At 33.0% G+C, this 21,341-nt stretch overlaps 1 protein-coding gene and 1 long non-coding RNA gene across 3 annotated transcripts; one reads left to right on the top strand and one right to left on the bottom strand.

Annotated features, from left to right (window-relative positions):
• The first annotated feature begins 17,665 nt into the window (after positions 1–17,665).
• LOC123900034 (zinc finger AN1 and C2H2 domain-containing stress-associated protein 16-like) lies at positions 17,666–20,346 on the top strand. 2 transcript variants are annotated; one of them, XM_045951329.1, is made up of 3 exons: positions 17,666–17,915; positions 19,218–19,985; positions 20,260–20,346. In XM_045951329.1, exons 1-2 carry the CDS (start codon positions 17,817–17,819, stop codon positions 19,983–19,985), a joined length of 867 nt encoding a protein of 288 aa, XP_045807285.1. In that variant the 5' UTR covers positions 17,666–17,816; the 3' UTR covers positions 20,260–20,346. The 2 variants fall into 2 exon arrangements, with proteins under 2 accessions (XP_045807285.1, XP_045807284.1); XM_045951328.1 differs by lacking the exon at positions 20,260–20,346 and having other exon boundaries at positions 19,218–20,166.
• A 188-nt stretch (positions 20,347–20,534) lies between these two features.
• Positions 20,535–21,047, bottom strand: LOC123900035. The gene is made up of 2 exons (XR_006805787.1): positions 20,913–21,047; positions 20,535–20,810 (listed from the first exon to the last, which is right to left on the bottom strand). It is a non-coding gene; the product is annotated as an uncharacterized LOC123900035 (long non-coding RNA).
• Between the last annotated feature and the right edge of the window lie 294 nt (positions 21,048–21,341).

Raw genomic sequence — 21,341 nt, 5'->3', positions numbered from 1 at the left:
TTCAAAATTTGGATGATATTAATTCCTCTCCATTTTTTTTAGTATTGTTTTTCTGAATTTTTTTATTTTTTTTAATTGTTGTTTCCAAAAAAAATTGATTTACAAGGGAGCAGAGGATCGAACTCATACATCATGCATACTATTCAAACTTATCTCCACTTTACCAGAACTAGTGATTTTTTTGGTACTTAGCTCAAAATTTTGAAAGTACTATTAATTTTTGTTTTCTCAAAATTACCTTTAGTTATTTATTGCAAAGAGAAAGAAAATGTGAAATGGGATAAGAGTACTATGGATAGAAGACAAATTATTTATCGAAATGTAACTGAATTATTCTTATATATGCATAAATGAAGGTTAAGTATCAGCTAATAAACCTAGTAATCGATGATTACTCGTTAATTAGTTAGTATTGTGTACCATTCATGTAGATCGAGTGTAACTAACTTACATAAATTCATTTGTTACATTTTTATCTTCTTTGAGTTTGTTATAATACTCTCGATTAGTAATATGAGCACTCCAGTATCAACTTATATTATTTAGTATTGATATCTTTAGACAAAATAATGTCTCACATACACATCAACATCTCAACATGTATAAACTTTGACAAAACTCTTGAACTAAGGTTAATATAATTCCTTCAAATTTGTCTTGAGCAGCACCTCCAACCATAATCCTACTCACACTTCACATTGTAATTATTGATTTATAAAATTTAGGATATTCTTAAGAATTTATACCGACCAAAAAGATTGTAGGAATTGTCAAACAGAAAAAATGATTTTAGGAATTTAAAAATTCCTTTTAAATAAAGTCTTAGATTCCAACCAAGGACATAAAAATCTTTATATAAAATTGAATGCTTAAATTTATAAATTTATTTAAAAATATTTTAAAAAAATAAAGTTAATTTGGATATATCTCTAACATCCTCATAACCTTAAGAAATAATTAAATATAAGTGAATATTGATTACTTTTGTGGCTTTTAGAATAGGATGACATTTGTATTGTTTTGTATGTCTGCATATTCTCCCATTTGAGCTTATCTATATCTTTGTGTGGATTTACTAGGTTTGATTTTATGTACTCGGTGTTTATATTCCCTGTCAGTTTTAATTTAATCTACTTTTTGTTTTGCTAAAAAAAATCATTCTAAATCATAAAAATGCATCGATTATATATTTTTAAGTATGACTTTTGTGTTAAAACACAGATAATTTTTTTTAATGAAATTGCAAGTCAAAATAAGTTTACACTATTTATAATTATGTTAAATTCGTAAAACCACTTAAACTCGTATGATTTCACCTATATAAACAATTCAATTGCTCAATTTTTATTTTATTTTTTTGTCGTATTTTCAACATTTATATCAATTAAACTATGATTTGTGGACTACTTCTGTCATTTCTAATTGATTAAATTTTGAGCTTTTGAATTAATTGAATATTTTATGAAAATATGATTACTTATATAAGTGAGTGACGAAACATGCAAGGAATCATATTTTCATAAAAATATCAAAAATTGATCAAAATTATGTGTTTTAAAAAAAAGTTATGCAATTATTTAAATTTAATAATATTATTTCATAAATAATATATACAATAATATAAAAAGTAACATAAAATAATAGGGATTAAAATTTACGATCATTTTATATTTCAATCATATATAATATTTGTTATCACATGAAATATGCGACTCAGGAAATCATATTTAATACATGAAAAATGAGAGAAATGTTATTCCTTACAAGATATATATTGATGGGTGTTGAAATGAGATAGATTGATGGGTATATAGTTGTTGATGTTATTTGTTATTGAATACATGACTATAATAGTCATATTCAATTCTTGCATGAGAACGAGCGAAAATCTATTGAGTGTGAACTATCTTCAAAATAGAATTTTTTATAAAAAAAATAATAATAACATGGTCATTGTGTTTAATATTTTCTTTAATTAAATTAAAAATAAAATTTTAATTTAAGATTAAGCACAAAATTAAATTATCAATTACGAATATATGGGTTTGATCTCTAATTTAAACAATATTCGACGTATTTTGCTTATCTCTTGACTGGAACTAAGATTACTAATCATTTTTCCCTTAGAGTGTGTTTGGATGAGGGAATTTTTTGAGGTAAAATAATGTTTTGAGGGAATTCAAATGATTTGAGATGAATTTCATTGTTTGGATGAAAATTTGAAGAATTTTCAAAATGATTGAAATTTATGAAGTATATTGTTCAAGTTTAATTTAGAGAATTTCAAAATGACACCTAAAACCAAAGAATTTGAAATTCCTTCTTCTCCATAAACTTTTAAAAATTACTAATTGATCGTAAAACCTAAAATTAGCCGAAAAACTTAAAATCTACGATAAACGCTAAATCGGCCGAAAATCCAAAAAATCGGCAGAAAAAACCTAAAATCGGCCAAAAGCCCAAATATCGACTAAAAACACTAAAATCGGCCGAAAACTCAAAAAAACGGCAGAAAAACCTAAAATCGGCCAAAATTTCAAAAATCGTCTATAAACCCTAAAATCGGCTGAAAATCCAAAAAATCGATCGAAAAACCAAAAATGGACCGAAAACCCAAAAAATCGGCCGAAAACCTAAAATCGGCCAAAGTCAAAAAATTGACTATAAACCCTAAAATCGGCCGGAAACCCGAAAAATCAGCAAAAAAACCTAAAATCGGCCAAAATTCAAAAAATCGACTATAAACCCTAAAATCGGCCGAAAACCCAAAAAATCGGCCGAAAAAACCAAAAATCGACCGAAAACCCAAAAAATCAGCTGAAAACCTAAAATCGGCCAAAATCCAAAAAATTGACTATAAACCCTAAAATCGGCCGAAATCCAGAAAAATCGGCAAAAAAACCTAAAATCGACTATAAATCCTAAAATCGGCCGAAAAACCAAAAAATCGGCCGAAAACCCAAAATCGGCCAACATCCAAAAAATCGGCCGAATAATCTAACCCAAAAAACTCGGCGGAAAACCTAAAATCGACCAAAAATCCTGAAATCGGCTATAAACCCCAAAATCGGCCGAAAAACCTAATATCGACTATAAACCCATTTTTCAGCCGATATTAGGGTTTTAATCGATTTTTGGATTTTTCGCCGATTTTAGGTTTTTCGGTCGATTTTTTGGGTTTACGGTCGATTTTTGGGTTTTCGATTAATTTTTTGGGTTTTCAGCCGATTTTAGAGTTTATAGTCGATTTTAGGGCTTTTGGTCGATTTTAGGTTTTTCAGCCGATTTTGTGTTTACTGTCGATTTTAGGTTTTTCGGCCGATTTTTTGGTTTATAGTCGATTTTAGGTTTTCAGCCGATTTATGGTTTTTGACCGATTTTTTCATTTTTTCGGCCAATTTTTGGGTTTAGGGTCGATTTTATTAAAATAAATAAAATTAAATGAAGGAAATTCAATTACATTACCCAAACAAAGAATTTTACAATTGATGGAATTTCAACACTTTATCCAAACACTGGAATTTGAAAATCAAGAGAATTCAATTGAATCAATTGAATTGCTTAGTATTTAAAATCCCTTGAATTTCTAGAATCCCTCATCCAAACACACTCTTAAGGATTAGAGGGATAAGTTAAATTACTAATGACTTTAAAAAACTAAAAGGAATAATTTATTACAAACGTAAATTTAAAGAACTCCACGGTGCATTTAACCTATATTTTTTATATTTAGTTTGACACCCACAAACTTATTGTTCAAATTGTGCCACAGTGCATACACAACAATTTGAATGATTTTTTTTGTTTTTACCATCGGTATAATCTAATTCGAAAGTCAGTTTTGACATTAAGTGGTTTCAGCTTCCTCTTAATCGCAGTTGCGGATGATCGAACTGTGGCTCTTCCAACCAAGTTCAACGTCAATCATCACTGAACCAACTAACTATCGGTTAATTTGAATGATTTGATTATGAGAGACATTATTATTCTAGTTGTCCATATATAGCACCAAAAATCACAAGTCGGTCGTAATGATGAACATATTTAGATCATAAGATGCTCCAATTGTTTTATATATTTTTACTTTATATATTTTTTTGTCTCTTGACATCACGAGAGTACTAATGGAATAAGAATTAAGACATGGCTCATAAAGTAAATTTAAATTGTAACCCAACACACTTAATTATAATTTCTTTATATTTTATAGCTTGAATTTTTCTAATATACTCTCTCTATCCGAAATTATAAGGAAAAATAAATAAATAAAAAAAAATCATACTTATTAAGAAAAAATAAAACATGATAATTTGAAATATATTTTTGTGAGTTTTTCTTGAAATAAGTTGAATGAGAAGATATAAATATAATTTTTATTGGTTGTTGTTTATTGAAAAAAAAAAAAAAAGACAGAGAAAAAAATTAAATGCAATTTACATTTAATTTTATGAAAATAAAGAAAAAACATTTTTAAAAATGGTTTTTTCCCTTATAATTTGGATAGATAAAAAAAAAGAGATTTTTCTATTTGTCTATATGTGAACATGAATGCAGGGAGGGTCAGGAAGTGCAAAGTAACATCAAATTTCAGAATATTCAAATGAACAATGTGACCAACTCATAATGAAATAGGAATAAAATAGAGTTATTATATTTTGAATGTTCTGTCTAACATATACACATATATGTACCAACCACCTCCCACACTCTCTCTCTCCCTGCAATATTACTCAGGTGCGAAGAAGAATAAGTTTTTCCTTCTTGAATCAAACTTCCATCATATATTTCTTCTTGTCGTCTTATTGCTTCTTACTTTGTAACATAATTTTTTTTTCCTTCTTGCTTCTTTCTTGCCATTCTCATCAGTGATGAGATCAAAATCGAGGTTGAGATGCTTGATATCACGAACAAGCTTACCGCGATGGCCTTCAACTTCAATTTATAATCTTGATGCTAACACCATCGGATCCGTTAATGGAGGTGGTGAAGTTTGGATATGGAAGTTAGAATTAAAGGTGGTAGTGTTAGTATGATATTAATTGTTGTGTATGAGGGATATTGGGGCAATAATATTCATGAAGGGAAGATATTGTTGTCTCTTCATTTCTGCAACAATGGTGGAAATCACACCCTTTGCAGAAGAACGGTCTAAGCCTCTCTCTCAGTCCCATCAAATAATAATAATAATAATAATAATAATAATAATAATAATAATAATAATAATAATAATAATAATAATAATAATAATAATAATAATAATAATCAAACTGTGACGGAAATTAGTGGAGTTTGGGCAGAAATAGAGCAACTTTCTATTTGGCAGCAAAAGCAGAAACAAACGGTTAGGCTGCCGGTAAATTTATCAACGAGTGATTTTTTGATAAATTTTGGCCAGTAAATATGCATTTTTGGTGGTTTTGGGCAGTTTGTTTTGTGGGGATTTTTGCCGCCAATAAATATTATTTTTCTTGTAATGTTTTTTTTAAATGGACAAAACTTACATGCATTTCTTACTTTTCCTCTCACAAAGAGGTAGTTTTTTTATTAAAAAATAATTTTCTTTTATTTTTTTAAAATGAAAAAACACAAATAACCACCTCTTTGTGAGTGGAAAAGTAAGAAATGCATTATGAAAATGCATGTAAGTTTTGTCCTATTAATAAATTGGTTTTTGTCTCTTAAATTGGTTTTTGTATCTATAATTCACTTTCAAATAGATTTATGATTTTTTTAATATCTTAAATTAATTTATGTCTTTCTTAAATGTTTTTAAATTTGGTCTTATTGTTCACATTTGTTCTCTAACACTATTAAATATACTATGTGGAGTGTTAATTGCTACGTGGACAATGACATTACACAATTTAAGTGACACATAGTCGATGGTCAATTTAAAACGGTAATTATTTCTTAAAAAATTGATAAAAATATGGACTATTGTAATAACACATGAAGTTGATAAGTATGATTATGCACATGAGTTGATAAGGATGAGTATGCTACAGCCAATGTTTTAAAAACCAGACCGGAGATCGAACCGTTGAGATCACCGATTCATGGTTCAATCGGTTCAATCGGTTGAACCGTTATTAAATCGGTTGAACCGTATAATAAATAAATAAATATATACTTTTTTTTTTACTAAAAATAAATATATACTTATTAAGAATATATATGAGTAAAAAAAATTACATTACATCTCAATATATTATTTTTAAAGGCCCAATACTTATTTTTTAGCAAAACTTTAGAAGCTCAAAACTCTAGCCCAATATGCTTAATATATATATATATATATATATATATATATATATATATATATATATATATATATATATATATATATATATATATATATATCACTCATAAGTTGAGTAACCCTAATTCTTAATCTCTCTAATCTCACATCAGAAAAGCAGCAGCCACACAATATTATTATTTTCATTCTTTACCTTCTTTAACTTCAATTTCTCTAAATTAAGCAAACCAAGGTTCCTTTTCAAATGCACAGATCTATTTTCATTCTTCTCAAACTCATCTCTACCTCTCCTTCTTTCTTCTTAAATATCAACCTCTTTTTCTACTTTTTCAAATACACAGATCTGTTGTTGTTCTTAAGTTGATAATAGTGTATTAAGGGAAAGAGGATTTAGATATTGTTACAATTGCAAGTTTTGCAAAAATAGAGAATAAAAATAAACTTGTATTTAACTGAGAAAAAAGAAAAGAAGTAAAAGATCTGAGTTTTTTCAAATCAAAATCACAACTATTGCAAATGTAATTGATATGGATACTTCCAACTAAAAATCAACAACACAACCATTTGAAATAATTGCTGCATAATTGTAAATATGTCAAAAAAAACGGAAAGTAAAAAAAAAGGTAGTTTTAAATACTGAAAAGAAAAAAAAAATTAGTTTTTTTAATAAAAAATCTGGACCGGCCGGTTTTGTAAAACCGGGACCGGTTCTTCCGGTTTTCACCGGTTCAGACCTGTTCGTACCGGTTTTTTAACGGTTTTACGGACTAGCGGTTCTGTGATGTTGACCGGACCGGTACTAGACCCGATTCCCGGGCGAACCGGTCGAACCGGCCGGTCCGGTCCGGTTTTTAAAACATTGGCTACAGCTGTCATTCATATCTTAATATTCTCAGCGACAGCACATCAACACAATATACTTTGTTACCTAATTAGAATACTTAGCATTCATATAGTATATTTGTTATTCAATTACTATTGTAACATACTAGTAATTTCTTTAAGTGTTATTGTCTGTTTGTATCTATAAAAAGTACCTTGTACCAATATTCAAAATAATACAAAAAGCCAATCCTTTTATGGTTTTCAGAGCTTCTTAAGCTTAACAGCAAATTTTTTTTCGATCCCAAAATGACTACACCCACACCAAATGCTTCTGTCATCAACTCAACACCACCACCACCTGGAAATCAATTGGTGTTCCTCAATGTTGGCTCGCAAATATACATCAAACTTGATGGTGAAAATTACCCAGCTTGGCTTATTCAGTTTCGTGCCCTGCTTACCGGCTATGACCTATTTGGTTATGTCGATGGAACAAAACCATGTCCTCCCAAAACTCTACCGAATGCTGCAACTACAAATTGTAACACCCAAACCCCTTAAATCGAATTTATTGAATATAAATAAATAAAACACTTAAGAAAATTCAGGCGTCACATGTTATAATACGAAATCACGGCATAAACGCGTCATGCTAGCACAGCGGAAATTAAAAGCGATATTTATCATAGTGCATATCATACAATATCCAAATTGTTCACACAATATCCTTAGGCTCTAGGCCATATCAACAACAAGGATATTATGTTTACAACAAAAGTAAAGGATTAGCAAGGTCAAATATGCCATCACGGGCTTAATACAATTCAAACGAATAACCCGACCCGGTAAATACCTAATCAGAGCAATTCTATACAACCCAGTCAAAAAGATATACAAAATATATCTAAGGAGTAGTCTAAGCTAAACTTCTCACCAAAAAACGCACTACCACGAGCACGAGCAATCCTCTAACTCTGATCGGGATCCTCAACCTGAGAATCTGAACCCCCAACGGTCCAGCACATAACACAAAGCATGAGAGTTAGATCACACAATCAAAATACAAGTGCAAGTAAAAGAGTACTTAAACACTTCTTCAATAATCATGCATATATCATACATTCATCCATATTCATCAACAATCTACCATTCAATTATAAGTACATAAACACATATAATCGAATACTCACACAATCAATTATCACAATTAGCCAAGTATGTGTCACATATCACTTATCACATAAATGTACACATAACCTAATGCATTCTAATGCGTCAACTTCATGCAATGTCACCCTAGACATATCTAATGCATGTGGTACCGTTTCGTCTTTATTAGAGTATCTCACCTCTAATATTCGTCTTTATCGGATAAATATAATCTGATATCCGTCTTTATTGGAATATCCAATATACAACAACAATTCATGAATGCATGTATATGTTTTTCATGAATTCACTCACAATAATTTAGCATAAAGCTCGTCATTTACTATGTGGAACACTATCCAACATACGTCATTATTAAGATTAGCAAAACCTTAATATTCGTCATCTACAACTTCATACATGATTAACAATCATTATAAGTATCAACAAGCATCAACAATCATATAAGAATACCATTAAACCATGTTACAAGTGTCTAATTACACTTATAATCATCAACAAAAATTGCTGTCACAAAGGCCTTCGCTGAGCGAAGGCTCAGCGAGCCAAAGCGAACAACGCCAGGAAGCCACTGACTCTCGGCGAGCATCGGCGAGCATCAGCGAACTATTCGCTGAGCGAAGGCTCAGCGAGCCTAAGCGAACCTCACCAGGGGATCACCTGCTCAAGGCGAGCTGCAGCGAGCTGTGGCGAGCTATTCGCCACACGTTCGCTGAGCGAAGGCCTAGCGAGTGTCTCCTGTCAGGACAGTTGCGTTTTCTACACCAAATCACCCAAAAATCTCATTTTTCATGTTATAAATCCCAAAAGAGTTTGTATTCAAACATAACAAACATAGATAAACCCAAAAGGACAGCCCATTTCTCAAATCTACATCATAAACATCGAAAAAGTAAAGATTGCACACTTTTTCATCAAAACTCTCAAGAACACAAAGTTCTTGAGTTTAATCTTTCATAAACTCGTTTTTTAACCATTAAATCCGTTCATTAATCATGTTAAAAGCATGTTAAGCATATTAAGAACCTTAGGAACGATTTCCCTCAAGAAAATCTGATCTAAGCTAAAACGAAAATGGGGTGGAGGAAGTTCGGGTGAGGAGAAATCGACATTCTCCCCTTCCTCGGGTCACCCACGATTATGGAACCTACTCTCATACCTGGATTCGAAGAAAACACGACGAAGATCTCGAATCTCTAGCTCTCCCCTTTCCCTAGCTCCACTTGAGCTCTCCTCCTTCTCTCTATCTTCTCAAGAACAATGAGAAAATGAATGTTCTCTCTCCCTCTATGCCCATATGGGCGCCCCTCACACACACAAGGCCCATTGGGCCTCAAGCCCAATTGGCTTGGCCCAATAACACGTTAACTTACTCTACTCGCTTAATAACTAAAGTACTCGATAAATAACTCAAATTATTAACTTAATTAAAATTCTACGTTAATAAAATATTTTAACACATAAAAATTAATAATTTGAAAATTGGGTCGTTACACAAATCCTGATTACACTCACTGGATCAGGCAAGATCAACTTATACTTCATGCCATAATTTCATCTGTTGCTCCAATAGTTGTTACCCATCTTCGCACTGTCACCAATGCAAAACAAGCTTGGGATATTCTCAAAACTATGTATGCCGGAAAATCCAGGATCCGCATCATGTCTTTAAAGCAACGCATTTCGACTTTTGGGAAAGGAACTCAATCAATGGCTGCTTACCTTCAAGGTATTAAAGCTATTGCTGATGAATTGTCTATTATTGACAACCAACTTGATTCAACCGATCTGGTTATTCACACCTTGAATGGTCTCACCACTGAATATCGTGAGATTGCTGCTGCATGATGACGTTAGTCATTACATGGAAATAAAGACCATTTTCAAGTATTTTTAGAGGTTTTTGACCTAAATCATGAAGAATGAAACATTGATTTGAAGCTACATGCGAAGAAAGATAGCAAATGAAAATTGGTGGATTTTATAGTATTTTTACGCCTAAAACGGAATTCTTTCCGCCTGGGGCGGAAATTTCACTGAAGAAGCTGGTTTGCTCACTGTTTTGCCGTTTCAGGCGAAATTCTTGTGCCTGAAACGTAACTTCTTACGCCTGGGGCGGAAATTCTGTGCCTCAGGCGGAAAACGTTACTTTTGATCATTTTTATAAAAGGGAAACATCAGATCTGGATCAGGATCGAATTTTTGACACTGAGAACAGCATTTGGAGCGATTTTGGAGGATCAAGAGCGACCAAGCAAGGATTCAAGTGTGGAAACACATCAAGATTCTTCTTGTAATCATGCTTTCTTTCATTTTATTTGATGTAATTTCTGAATTTGCAATGTCTAGCTAAATTCTCATGATTGGTCCTTAGGTGATTCTAATTACTTTTGATCTTGAATTATGTGATTGTCATATGATATGATTAATGAATTACGAAGTTAGTTTCTATTGATTGTTCTTTGTGCTTAATGCTTTGTATGAATTCGCGACTTATACGATGATTTCAATGATTTGTTTTACTATGACGATAGGAATAAATCATCGATCTAGGAATGATTAATCAATTAACTTTACTTAAGACATTTCGGATTGTTAATTGAGATTAAAAGATTAAAGTTTTGCTTCCTCACATGATCATAGGTCTTACTAAGACATTAGGGATTGATGATCATGAGAGAGGATTATGTTACCAAGACATTGGGCATAATCAATTATGTTTTTAATCAAATCATGAAACTAATTTGACTAATTCGTTATCATACATGACATTACCAAGAGAAATAGTAATTAGATGACCCAAAAAGGACCAATCGCTTTTCTTACATCAATCTAAACACCAAAGCAATTCCAAAGTTTAAAAAATTTGAACTTGAAACCAAACAAGAACCCCCTTTTACAATTTATGTCAATTTACATGAGTATGTCTTCAATTTACAATTGATTTACAACAATCCCTGCGGAAAGAACGATTTTATTATACTACTTGACGGCTATTTAGTACACTTGCTAAATTTCTATCACTGCACTTAGAAGCAGAGAAAGTCCCATAGAATTTGCTGAACTCCATGAAAAACTCATGGACTTTGACATGTTGTTGCACCGTGAGGAACCAATTTTGTCAGATCCGCCTGTTGTTACGGCAAATGCAGCGTCAAGATTCCGTGGCCACAAAAACCAGTCCCGGCACAATGGAAATCGTACCGCTAATACTTCTGCTAAACCAAATGAAGCACAGGTTGTTTGTCAGTACTGCAACAAACCTAATCATATTGCAAGAAATTGCTTTGAAATCAAGGGATATCCTAGGAGAAATGGAGGCAGGCCTCAAGCAAACACAACTACTCGTCAGCCTACTCATCAACATCCTAACTGGATCATTGACACAGGAGCATCTCATCACATTGCTCAAGATTTGGAGCATCTCACTTTGGCTGATTCATACCCTGGTTCAGACAAAGTATTAGTTGGTGATGGCACAGGTTTGGATATTACTCATATTGGTCACACAACTTTGAACACTAAACACAAATCTCTTCATCTCAATCAAGTGTTATGTGTACCAAATATTAAATCTAACTTGCTTTCTGTTTCCAAACTATGCAAAACTAACAATTGTTCTGTTGAATTTTTTCCCTCTTGTTTTGTTGTGAAGGACTTGAACTCGGGTCAAGCTCTGCTGCAAGGACCAATTAAACAAGATCTCTATCAGCTGCCATGTCAAATCACTCCTCACAACAATCCTACAGCATTTCATACCAGCCTCCACTCCACCTCAACATGGCATCACAAGCTAGGTCATCCCTCTTTAGCTATCATGAAACATCTGGCTGTCAACCATCAATTACCAATAAAACTCCCATCATCTCATGAATGTAGTTCTTGCTATTGTGCTAAAAGTCACAAATAACCTTTCTCAAATCACCATATTAGAAGTACTAGACCTTTAGAACTCATTTATTCAGATGTATGGGGTCCAGCCCCTATTAGATCATTAGATGGCTATCTTTATTATGTCATTTTTATTGATCATTTCTCAAAGTATGTATGGTTGTATCCTATGAAAAATAAATCAGATGTTTTCAATATTTTCACTCAATTCAAAGCTATTGTGGAAAAACATTTTAATTTGCCTATACTTACTTTCTTTTCTGATAATGGTGGAGAGTTTATAAAATTAAAACATTTCTTGCCAACACATGGCATCTCTCACTTAACCACACCCCCCCCCCCCCCCCCCCCACACCTGAAATCAATGGAACTGCCGAAAGGCGACACCGACACATTGTTGAAACTGGTAGAGCACTGCTTCATCATGCTAAACTACCTGGCCAATTTTGGAGTTTTGCTTTCAACACAGCCACATATCTCATAAACAGAATGCCTACCCCCAACCTTAAAATGCAGTCACCTTATGCAGTCCTATTTAACAAAACACCTGATTATAATAGACTACATGCATTTGGATGTCTATGTTTTCCTTGGTTAAGACCTTATACCAAACACAAATTACAAAACAGATCTTCTCCCTGCATTTTTCTCGGTTACTCCTTACCCCAATATGCTTTTTACTGCCTTGAACCTATTTCTGGTCGTATATACACCTCCAGACATGTTCAGTTCATCGAAAATCAATTCCCTTACTCCACTTTAACCAGTCCAACCACCACATCAACAACTATACCTCCAATTGATCCCACCCTTCAAACAATAATTCCATCATCCACTCAAACACAACCTGTCCAACCAGTGATGCATCCTACCACAAACTCCACACCTCATGATCTTGCTTCTTCATTGGTCCCTGCATCAGAACTTCCGCTTGCTTAAGCCGACACAACAATCCAAGGTACTCACCCTATTCCATCTTCATCTATGCCTTTATCATCTGCTGTCCCCTCATATGGTGGAAATACTATCATTACACGTTCCAAAAACAATATTTTCAAGCCCAAGTGCATTTATGCGGTCACTAAACATAACCTACTTGAAAATTTGGAACCTTCAACCATCACCCAGGCTTTAAAAATCCCTCATTGGAGACAAGCTTGTTCAGAAGAGTTCAACGCACTTATGAATAATGGCACATGGACTTTGGTACCTAAGGACACTAGTAAACATTTGGTAGGTTGCAAGTGGCTCTTTCGTATCAAAAGGAATCCGGATGGCAGTATCTCGAGGTACAAAGCTAGATTGGTAGCCAAAGGCTACACTCAAACACCCGGATTGGATTTCAAAGAAACGTTTGCTCCTGTAGTTAAACCTCAAACCATCAAAGTTGTCCTTACCATTGCCCTCGCTTCAGATTGGTCTCTGCATCAATTAGATGTTAACAATGCCTTTTTACAAGGTCAATTAAGTGAAGAGGTTTACATGCAACAACCACCCGGTTTTATCCATGCTGAGTTTCCTAGTCACATTTGCAAACTAAAGAAAGCAATCTATGGTCTCAAACAAGCACCTCGTGCATGGCATGATGCACTCAAAGGATTTGTACTATCATATGGCTTTACAATGAGTTTGAGTGATTCTTCCTTGTTCATATACAACAAAGAAGGTATACAAGCTTTTCTTCTAGTTTATGTTGATGACTTGATTCTCACAGGAAGTCATCCACCATTCCTCAACACATTTATGAAGGAACTGTCAACTCGTTTTTCCATCAAGTATCTTGGTTATCCACATTACTTTCTCGGTGTTGAACTTATCCCTACATCTGATGGTTTGATTCTCTCTCAACATGGACATATCAGGAACTTGTTGCAAACATTTGATATGACAGGAGCAAAACCTACTCATACTCCCCTTAGTACTTCCACTCCCCTTCAACTAGTGGATGGATCCGCACGGGCTGATTCCAAAACGTTTCGCAGCATTATTGGAGCTTTGCAATATATCACTCTTACTCGGCCAGACCTCTCCTTTTCCATCAATAAACTGTCACAATTCATGCATCAGCCCACGCAGAACCACTTTCAGCAACTCAAACGAGTCATGCGATATCTCAAACTTACCATCAATTATGGCTTGAAACTCAACAAACCAACCCATTTAAAATTACATGCCTTTAGTGATGCAGACTGGGGCGGAAACTTAGATGATCGTACTTCTACCTCAGCATTCATAATTTATTTTGGAGGTAATCCAGTGTCATGGCTATCAAAGAGGCAGAGAACTGTGGCACGATCATCAACAGAGGCTGAATACCGCTCAGTAGCCAACACTGCCGCAGAAGTCATGTGGTTAGCAAACCTTCTCACTGAATTACATGTCAAAACACCAACTCCCAGTCTGTTTTGTGATAACATTGGAGCCACATACTTGTGCTCTAATCCAATTTTTCACTCTCGAATGAAGCACATTGCACTTGACTACCATTATGTACGACAACTTGTGCAATTGGGTCAACTCCGCGTGTATCACATTTCCACCAAAGATCAACCTGCAGATATTCTCACAAAGCCATTGCCTAGACCCAGATTCACACACTTGAGAGACAAGATTGGTCTCACCGATTGTGATCCCATCTTGAGGGGGCGTAATAGCACATGAAGTTGATAAGTATGATTATGCACATGAGTTGATAAGGATGAGTATGCTACAGCTGTCATTCATATCTTAATATTCTCAGCGACAGCACATCAACACAATATACTTTGTTACCTAATTAGAATACTTAGCATTCATATAGTATATTCGTTATTCAATTACTATTGTAACATACTAGTAATTTCTTTAAGTGTTATTGTCTGTTTGTATCTATAAAATGTACCTTGTACCAATATTCAAAATAATACAAAAAGCCAATCCTTTTATATTGGACGGTAAGTTGAAAATCTACTATATATTTTGATAGGAGTAATGCTAATAACACACTCTCAAAGACACTCTTATAACACACTCTAATAATATGAAGACACGTCACCCCTATTTTTTATTCTATTAACAAGTGACCGGATACCAAATTGCATTTTTTTTAGAAACATTAACTTTTTTTCCTTTCATTTTTTTGTTTTAACTATTCATCTTCTCCATCTCGCCGTGAGCTGTCTCTACAAACTCAGAGACAAGATTGCCTTCGTCGACGATCTGGAACATTAATCATGAGACGGTCACTATGCTTGCAGGGATCTTAATTACTAAAAGAATACTCACAGTCACAACCAACGAATTTACGAAAACGACGTTACCACAGTGTTCAATTTCAATAGAAGCTTTTATCAATGTTGTGGGAAATGATGAATATATGGGAAAATCGTTTGTTTTTGGTTGGCTGGGTGTGGGTAGTTAGTTGATTATGAGATTAAAGATGACGAAATAGAGAGATAATATGGTGAATGAACATTTTTTTGTAAGACAGTAAATGACCGACTTGTAATTTGTATATATGATGCAGAAAAAGTATTGACTTGTTCAGATTTGGTATTATTTGATAAAGTTATGGAAGATCAGTAGATATCATGGATGAGTTTTGGAGAATACGAAGCACACTTAGTTCATTCAAAAAAGAAAAAGAAAGGGGAAAAAAAGAGTTGTTTCTTTCAACTGGTAGAGCAGGTTACCCGGTAATAGAATAAAAATTAGGGGTGAGGTGGCTTCTTTTTATTGGAGTGTGTTAAAAGAGTGTGTTTGAGAGTATGTTGTTAGCATTCCTCTTTTGATAGAAAGGATGAAGACAAATGCTTATTTGACGATAAGTGAATATCATTGAAGTCTTACGTCGAGTAATTTGAAGAAAAAAGAGATAAAGTGATATTGAGTTTTTTTTCACCACAAAATCTACCATCGTTTGAATGTATTGGGATTTGGGTAGTTGCATCTTCAAATAATTGCAATTTTGCGATAGCTTGAGAGAGTATGCAATTTCTCATTGTTAAAATTGCAAGTTGAGTGTCCCCGTGAGCCTAACTCAATTGTTAGGGACATTGCAAATTATTGCAGGGACCGAGGTTCGAACCCTGCTACTCCCACTTATTCTACTTAAAGGTGAAATTCTAGTCACTAGGCTACTTGACCAAAAAAAAAAATGCAAGTTGAGTAATAATTTTTTAGACTTAATTGTACTTTTGATCCCTCTTATTTTATAAAAATCAATCGTTAATTGGTTCCGTGGTGATTAGGAAGTAGGGGTGTGCATGGTTTGGAAACCACACCACACCACAACTAATTGATGGTTTTGGTTCTAAACCAAAATCATTTCAATGACAAACCGGTTATTTTTTAAAACTAATTTGGGTTTGGTTATTAACCGGATCGAAACCAATTTATAACCGGTTTGAAATAAAATTTAGGTTATTCACATGATCCAATTTTAAATAGGTATTTTACTTAAACTAATTTTTTTATTAGTTGATTAAAAAAAATAGATTTATTAATTATTTTAAAAACATAATTTTTCATTAATTTTATGATTGAATTGGTTTATAATCAACCCACAAAGTTTTTTTTCTAAACCCAAATTATTTTTTACTTAGCCGAAAACTTGTTTTTTATATTGTTTTAAAAATATTTTTTATTATTTAAAAAAAGAGTAATTTTTAAAATTAAAAAATCTGATTTTTAAATACAAAAGAAACTAATATTTATTATAGGAAAAAAATTAAAATACTAAAAACATTCAAAACTGATTTTTTTTAATTATTTTTAAAAAAAAACTGATTTTTTTAATTATTTTTTAAAAAAACTGATTTTTCTAATTATTTTTTAATAAAACTGAGTTTTTTAAAAACTAAAAACATTAAAAACTGATTTTTTAATTATTTTTAAAATAATTATTAAAAGTTTGATTTTTAAAATAAAATAATAATAAAATAGTATGGGTTGTTGGTGGTGGCCAGCCGCCGAAGCACCACCACTGACCTCCGCGAAAGTTGCCGGAGGTCCGCCGAAAAACTGCCGTCGCGCCGGTCGGAGCGCCGCCGCGCCGGCCACCGGTGGTCCGACGTTGACCACCGTGTTGACCACCGGTCTTCCACCACCTCTTTTAATTAATTATTTTATTATATAATAAACAATTTAAAAAATTGAAGATTTGACCTGAATTAGCTATTGAGCCTGAATTTTCAAACCAATTCCAAAACCAAATTACAAAATATGGTTATGGTTTATAATTGGTGTTTTTTTATTGGAGTGGTGTGATTTTTTTTAAATGGATTTTGCAACTAAGATTGGATATTGATTGGTTAGTAATTTGGTTAAGGATAGTCAAATTTTTTGCACACCCCTATTAGGAATAGACTTGGTAGAGGGGACCACAATTCGATCCCCACAACTGTGACCAGAGGAGCTCAAACCACTTGATACCAGAATTAACATCCGAACCATATTAGACAATCCAGTTGGCCAAATACGGCTGTGAAAACTAGTAAATTTCTTTTATAAAAAAAGTAAAAAATAAAAAACAGAGAAATTATATTGTGAAGAGTCAAGCAGAGGACTTGGACTTGTTCAGACGAGGCGACGACTCCCTCCCGTCTCGGTTCCATCCCACCTATCCAAATATCTTTCTTCTTCATCTTCTCTTCTCTCCAATTTTCTCAATTTTCATTTCCTTTGTGTTTGAATGGGAACTCCAGAATTTCCAGATCTTGGAAAACACTGTGCTTTCTCCGATTGCAAACTCATTGATTTCTTGCCCTTCACTTGCGATCGTTGCAACCAGGTACTACTTTACTCCCATTTCTCTTTTCTTTTATTTTTCATTTTTCCTTAATTATAATATCTTCTTTGCATGCTTCATTCCTTCAAGATTATCAATCACACAAATCCAATTCACCACAAAAATTCCCAATATAATCAATTTTTAAATATGTGCTTTAATTAGTTCATAGAGTAGGTACCAAATGTTGAGCATTGGATTAGATTAGATTATATTACATGCAACATAAATGGTGGAGATTATAACTTTGTTTTTTGGTTTTTAACCGTCTCCTTCCCGGAGAAAGGGGTCCGGTAATCCAGAGTTCGGCTGCGCAGCCAAAAATTGTTCCCACCAGGAATCGAACTCGGATTCTCCTGAAGGATGCTTCCTGGTGAAGCTCATTAATCATTTGAGTCCAATGTCTTGATGTTGATGGTGATTACAACTTTTTATTTTGGGTTTTTTTTTTCTTTTTCTTTTGCAATCTTTATTTACATGATGATTGGTGAAAATTTGAAAAGTATAAAGTTATGTACTATGTGCATTATTTTGATTATTTTTAAATTTTGAGCATGGATGTGTGATCATACTGTTAAATTTAATATTGGTGTTTCTGGCTTATAGTGCCTGACACGCTTCGAATAGGATTATTTCTTGTGAAGAGATTTGTTTACCGCTTTTGCCGTCGATCTGTTCGATTATTTCATCTTTCTTTCACTATATGATGATTTTTATTTTCTGCTGCTCTACTTCTTTGTGAAAAATTCCCTTTTACCATGAGCTTATCCATTTATAGGCCGTTTCAAAGAGTTTATTTTGTTTTTATTTGGGTTTATCTAATGATATAAGCACTATATAACTTATGACATATCTAGAAGTTGTAGTGTAGCTGCAGAACTAATAAAATAAACACTATATAGCTTATCACATACATTGCAGAACAATAACGATCTGTCAAAATTACGCAATGATATGGTGTCGCTACGTCTGCTATTTGACAGCATTGGAAGGGATGTTGTATTTTTCAAAATTCTAAATGATGAAAATTGACTAAAACTCTTGTCCTGCTCAAAAAGCTTGGTTTAGTTTTTGCCTTTGCTCATGATTTTCATTTTTAGATTATATATTAGTCATTGTATATCTTTATTTCTAAGAAGCACCTTAACTTCTAAAGTTCATGCAATCAAAAATGTTTTACTTTTGATTTTGCTTTGATAACATTCTGGGGATTTGTTCTTATGGAATTATGCATTATTATTCTTTCTCTGTTCAGTTTTAAGAGCTTTTTGTTTGAGCTAACTGTACAAGCCAAATCTATATTAGGTGTATTGTTTGGAACACCGAAGTTATATCAAACACCACTGTACAAAAGCTGACAAGCAAGATGTCACTGTAGTAATATGTCCACTTTGTGCCAAAGGGGTTCGCCTAGTTCCTGAGCAAGATCCAAACATAACATGGGAGAATCATGTTAACACCGACTGCGACCCATCAAATTATGAAAAAGTTACAAAGAAGAAAAAGTGCCCTGCAGCTGGATGTAAAGAGATCTTAGTATTCTCAAACACAATTAAGTGCAGGGATTGCATGGTAGACCATTGTTTGAAGCATAGATTTGGACCTGATCACAAATGTCCAGGACCTAAAAAATTGGAATCAAATTTCTCATTTATGAGTCTAATGAATAGGAATAGAAAACCGGAGTCTAAAAAAATCAATTCAAGTTCAACACCCTCCTCATCTAAGTGGACAAAGAGCTTTCTTAATGCCGCGTCTAGTATTCGAGCTTCAGCTGAGGCTGGAATATCAAAGTTGAGTGGTGAAATTAACCAAGCATGGGGGACATCAAGTGATGGTGGAGGCAAGAGCAATAGCAGTGGTCAAGTGGAGCAATGCCCTCAATGTGATGCTAAGTTTTCCTCGGTCACTGCATTGGTGGATCATGTACAGAAAGTTCATGAAAGAAGCGGTAATCGATCTGCTGCAAAAGTTACAATTGATGCGTGTCCTAAGTGTAGTAAAGGATTCAGAGACCCTGTGTCCCTTGTGGAGCATGTTGAGAGAGAGCACGGCGGCAGTTCGAGCGCATAGGTATTAAGTTGATATTGAATTGATTTTTAACTTGAAGAAATTGTACTTTTTGAAATAGATATAGCATGGATGAATTCAGTGTATAAACATTCTTCCCCCCAGTTTTATAGAAACAAGATATGAATTTGAAAATGTTTGTTATTTCTACATCATAGTTGGAATAGCAACATTATTTGATTGATAGCTTTGATTACTTTACTAGTTTTCCTCTACAAAATTTCTTCTTTCATGGTACGAATCAAACTGACTCTTGCAGGAATTGCCAATATTGCAGTAATTTGGAATTTTATGCTCTGTTTGGGAAGACACGTAAGCTAGCTTATAACTTATAAGTTCATTTGACTTGTCAAAACAACTTATAAGTTCATTTGACTAAAAAAGACATGTTTGGTAACAGTTTTTTAAGAAGAGCTTATAACTTCTTTTTTTTTCATAAGAGCTTATAACTCATTTTGTTAGCTTATAACTTATTTTTCAAACGCTATTTTAAGTAGCCTATGAGAATGAAATAATTATGTCTGGATTGTTTTATTTTAAAAGAGAATGAAATAATATCAAATAATAATAAATTTTTTTTCCCATTAGGATCATCTTAAAGTACAAAGTCGTTAATGCAAGGTCCTTAAGGAAAGGGAAAAAAAATCAATTATTGGTTGTCATACAATAACTAAATGATTACTCATGAAATATTATAAGGGATTCATGGTCCTAAATCTTTCTCACGAACACAATCACATCGGTTGTTAATACACTTCACAATAAAATTAAGAAAACTATAACACATTTGAGACGGACAATCAGAGTAAGTGTCGCATTTTAAAAGATCTGCAATGAAAAACAGAATATAAGAATGTTAATAAAAGGGAATAAAAGGTTATATACCAACGTAAGAAGAAAACATAAAAAGAATGAAAAAAAATGGCATACCTTCTTCGATGTCAGTTGCAACAATAAATATGGAAAGAAAAAGGATCATAATACAAAAAAACATAAGAATTTTAACCATGTTTTTCTCCCTTTGCATGTAAAAATAGAAAATAACTTGATATATATATATATATATATATATATATATATATATATATAGCTTAAGTTGTCTTTACATCAAATAAATATATTTTAGCATGAATTGTAAAAAAAAGTCTTCCTTTGATTATAGTCATTATTTAATATATTTCTTAAATATATCAATGTGTTGTATTTGTCTCTTTAGCACACTTAGTAACAAAATAACTTAAAAACTTTACCAATGGTAAGAATTTGTTCATTTTTTTTTATCAACTTTACGATATTTTTAACCTTTCATTACGAAAAAGGGCAAAAAGTATACTTGGACCAAGACAAAATTATTTGTCA

The sequence above is a fragment of the Trifolium pratense genome, linkage group LG7, assembly GCF_020283565.1.
Source record: "Trifolium pratense cultivar HEN17-A07 linkage group LG7, ARS_RC_1.1, whole genome shotgun sequence".
NCBI lineage: Eukaryota > Viridiplantae > Streptophyta > Magnoliopsida > Fabales > Fabaceae > Trifolium > Trifolium pratense.
This window is presented reverse-complemented; position numbering and strand designations above follow the sequence as displayed.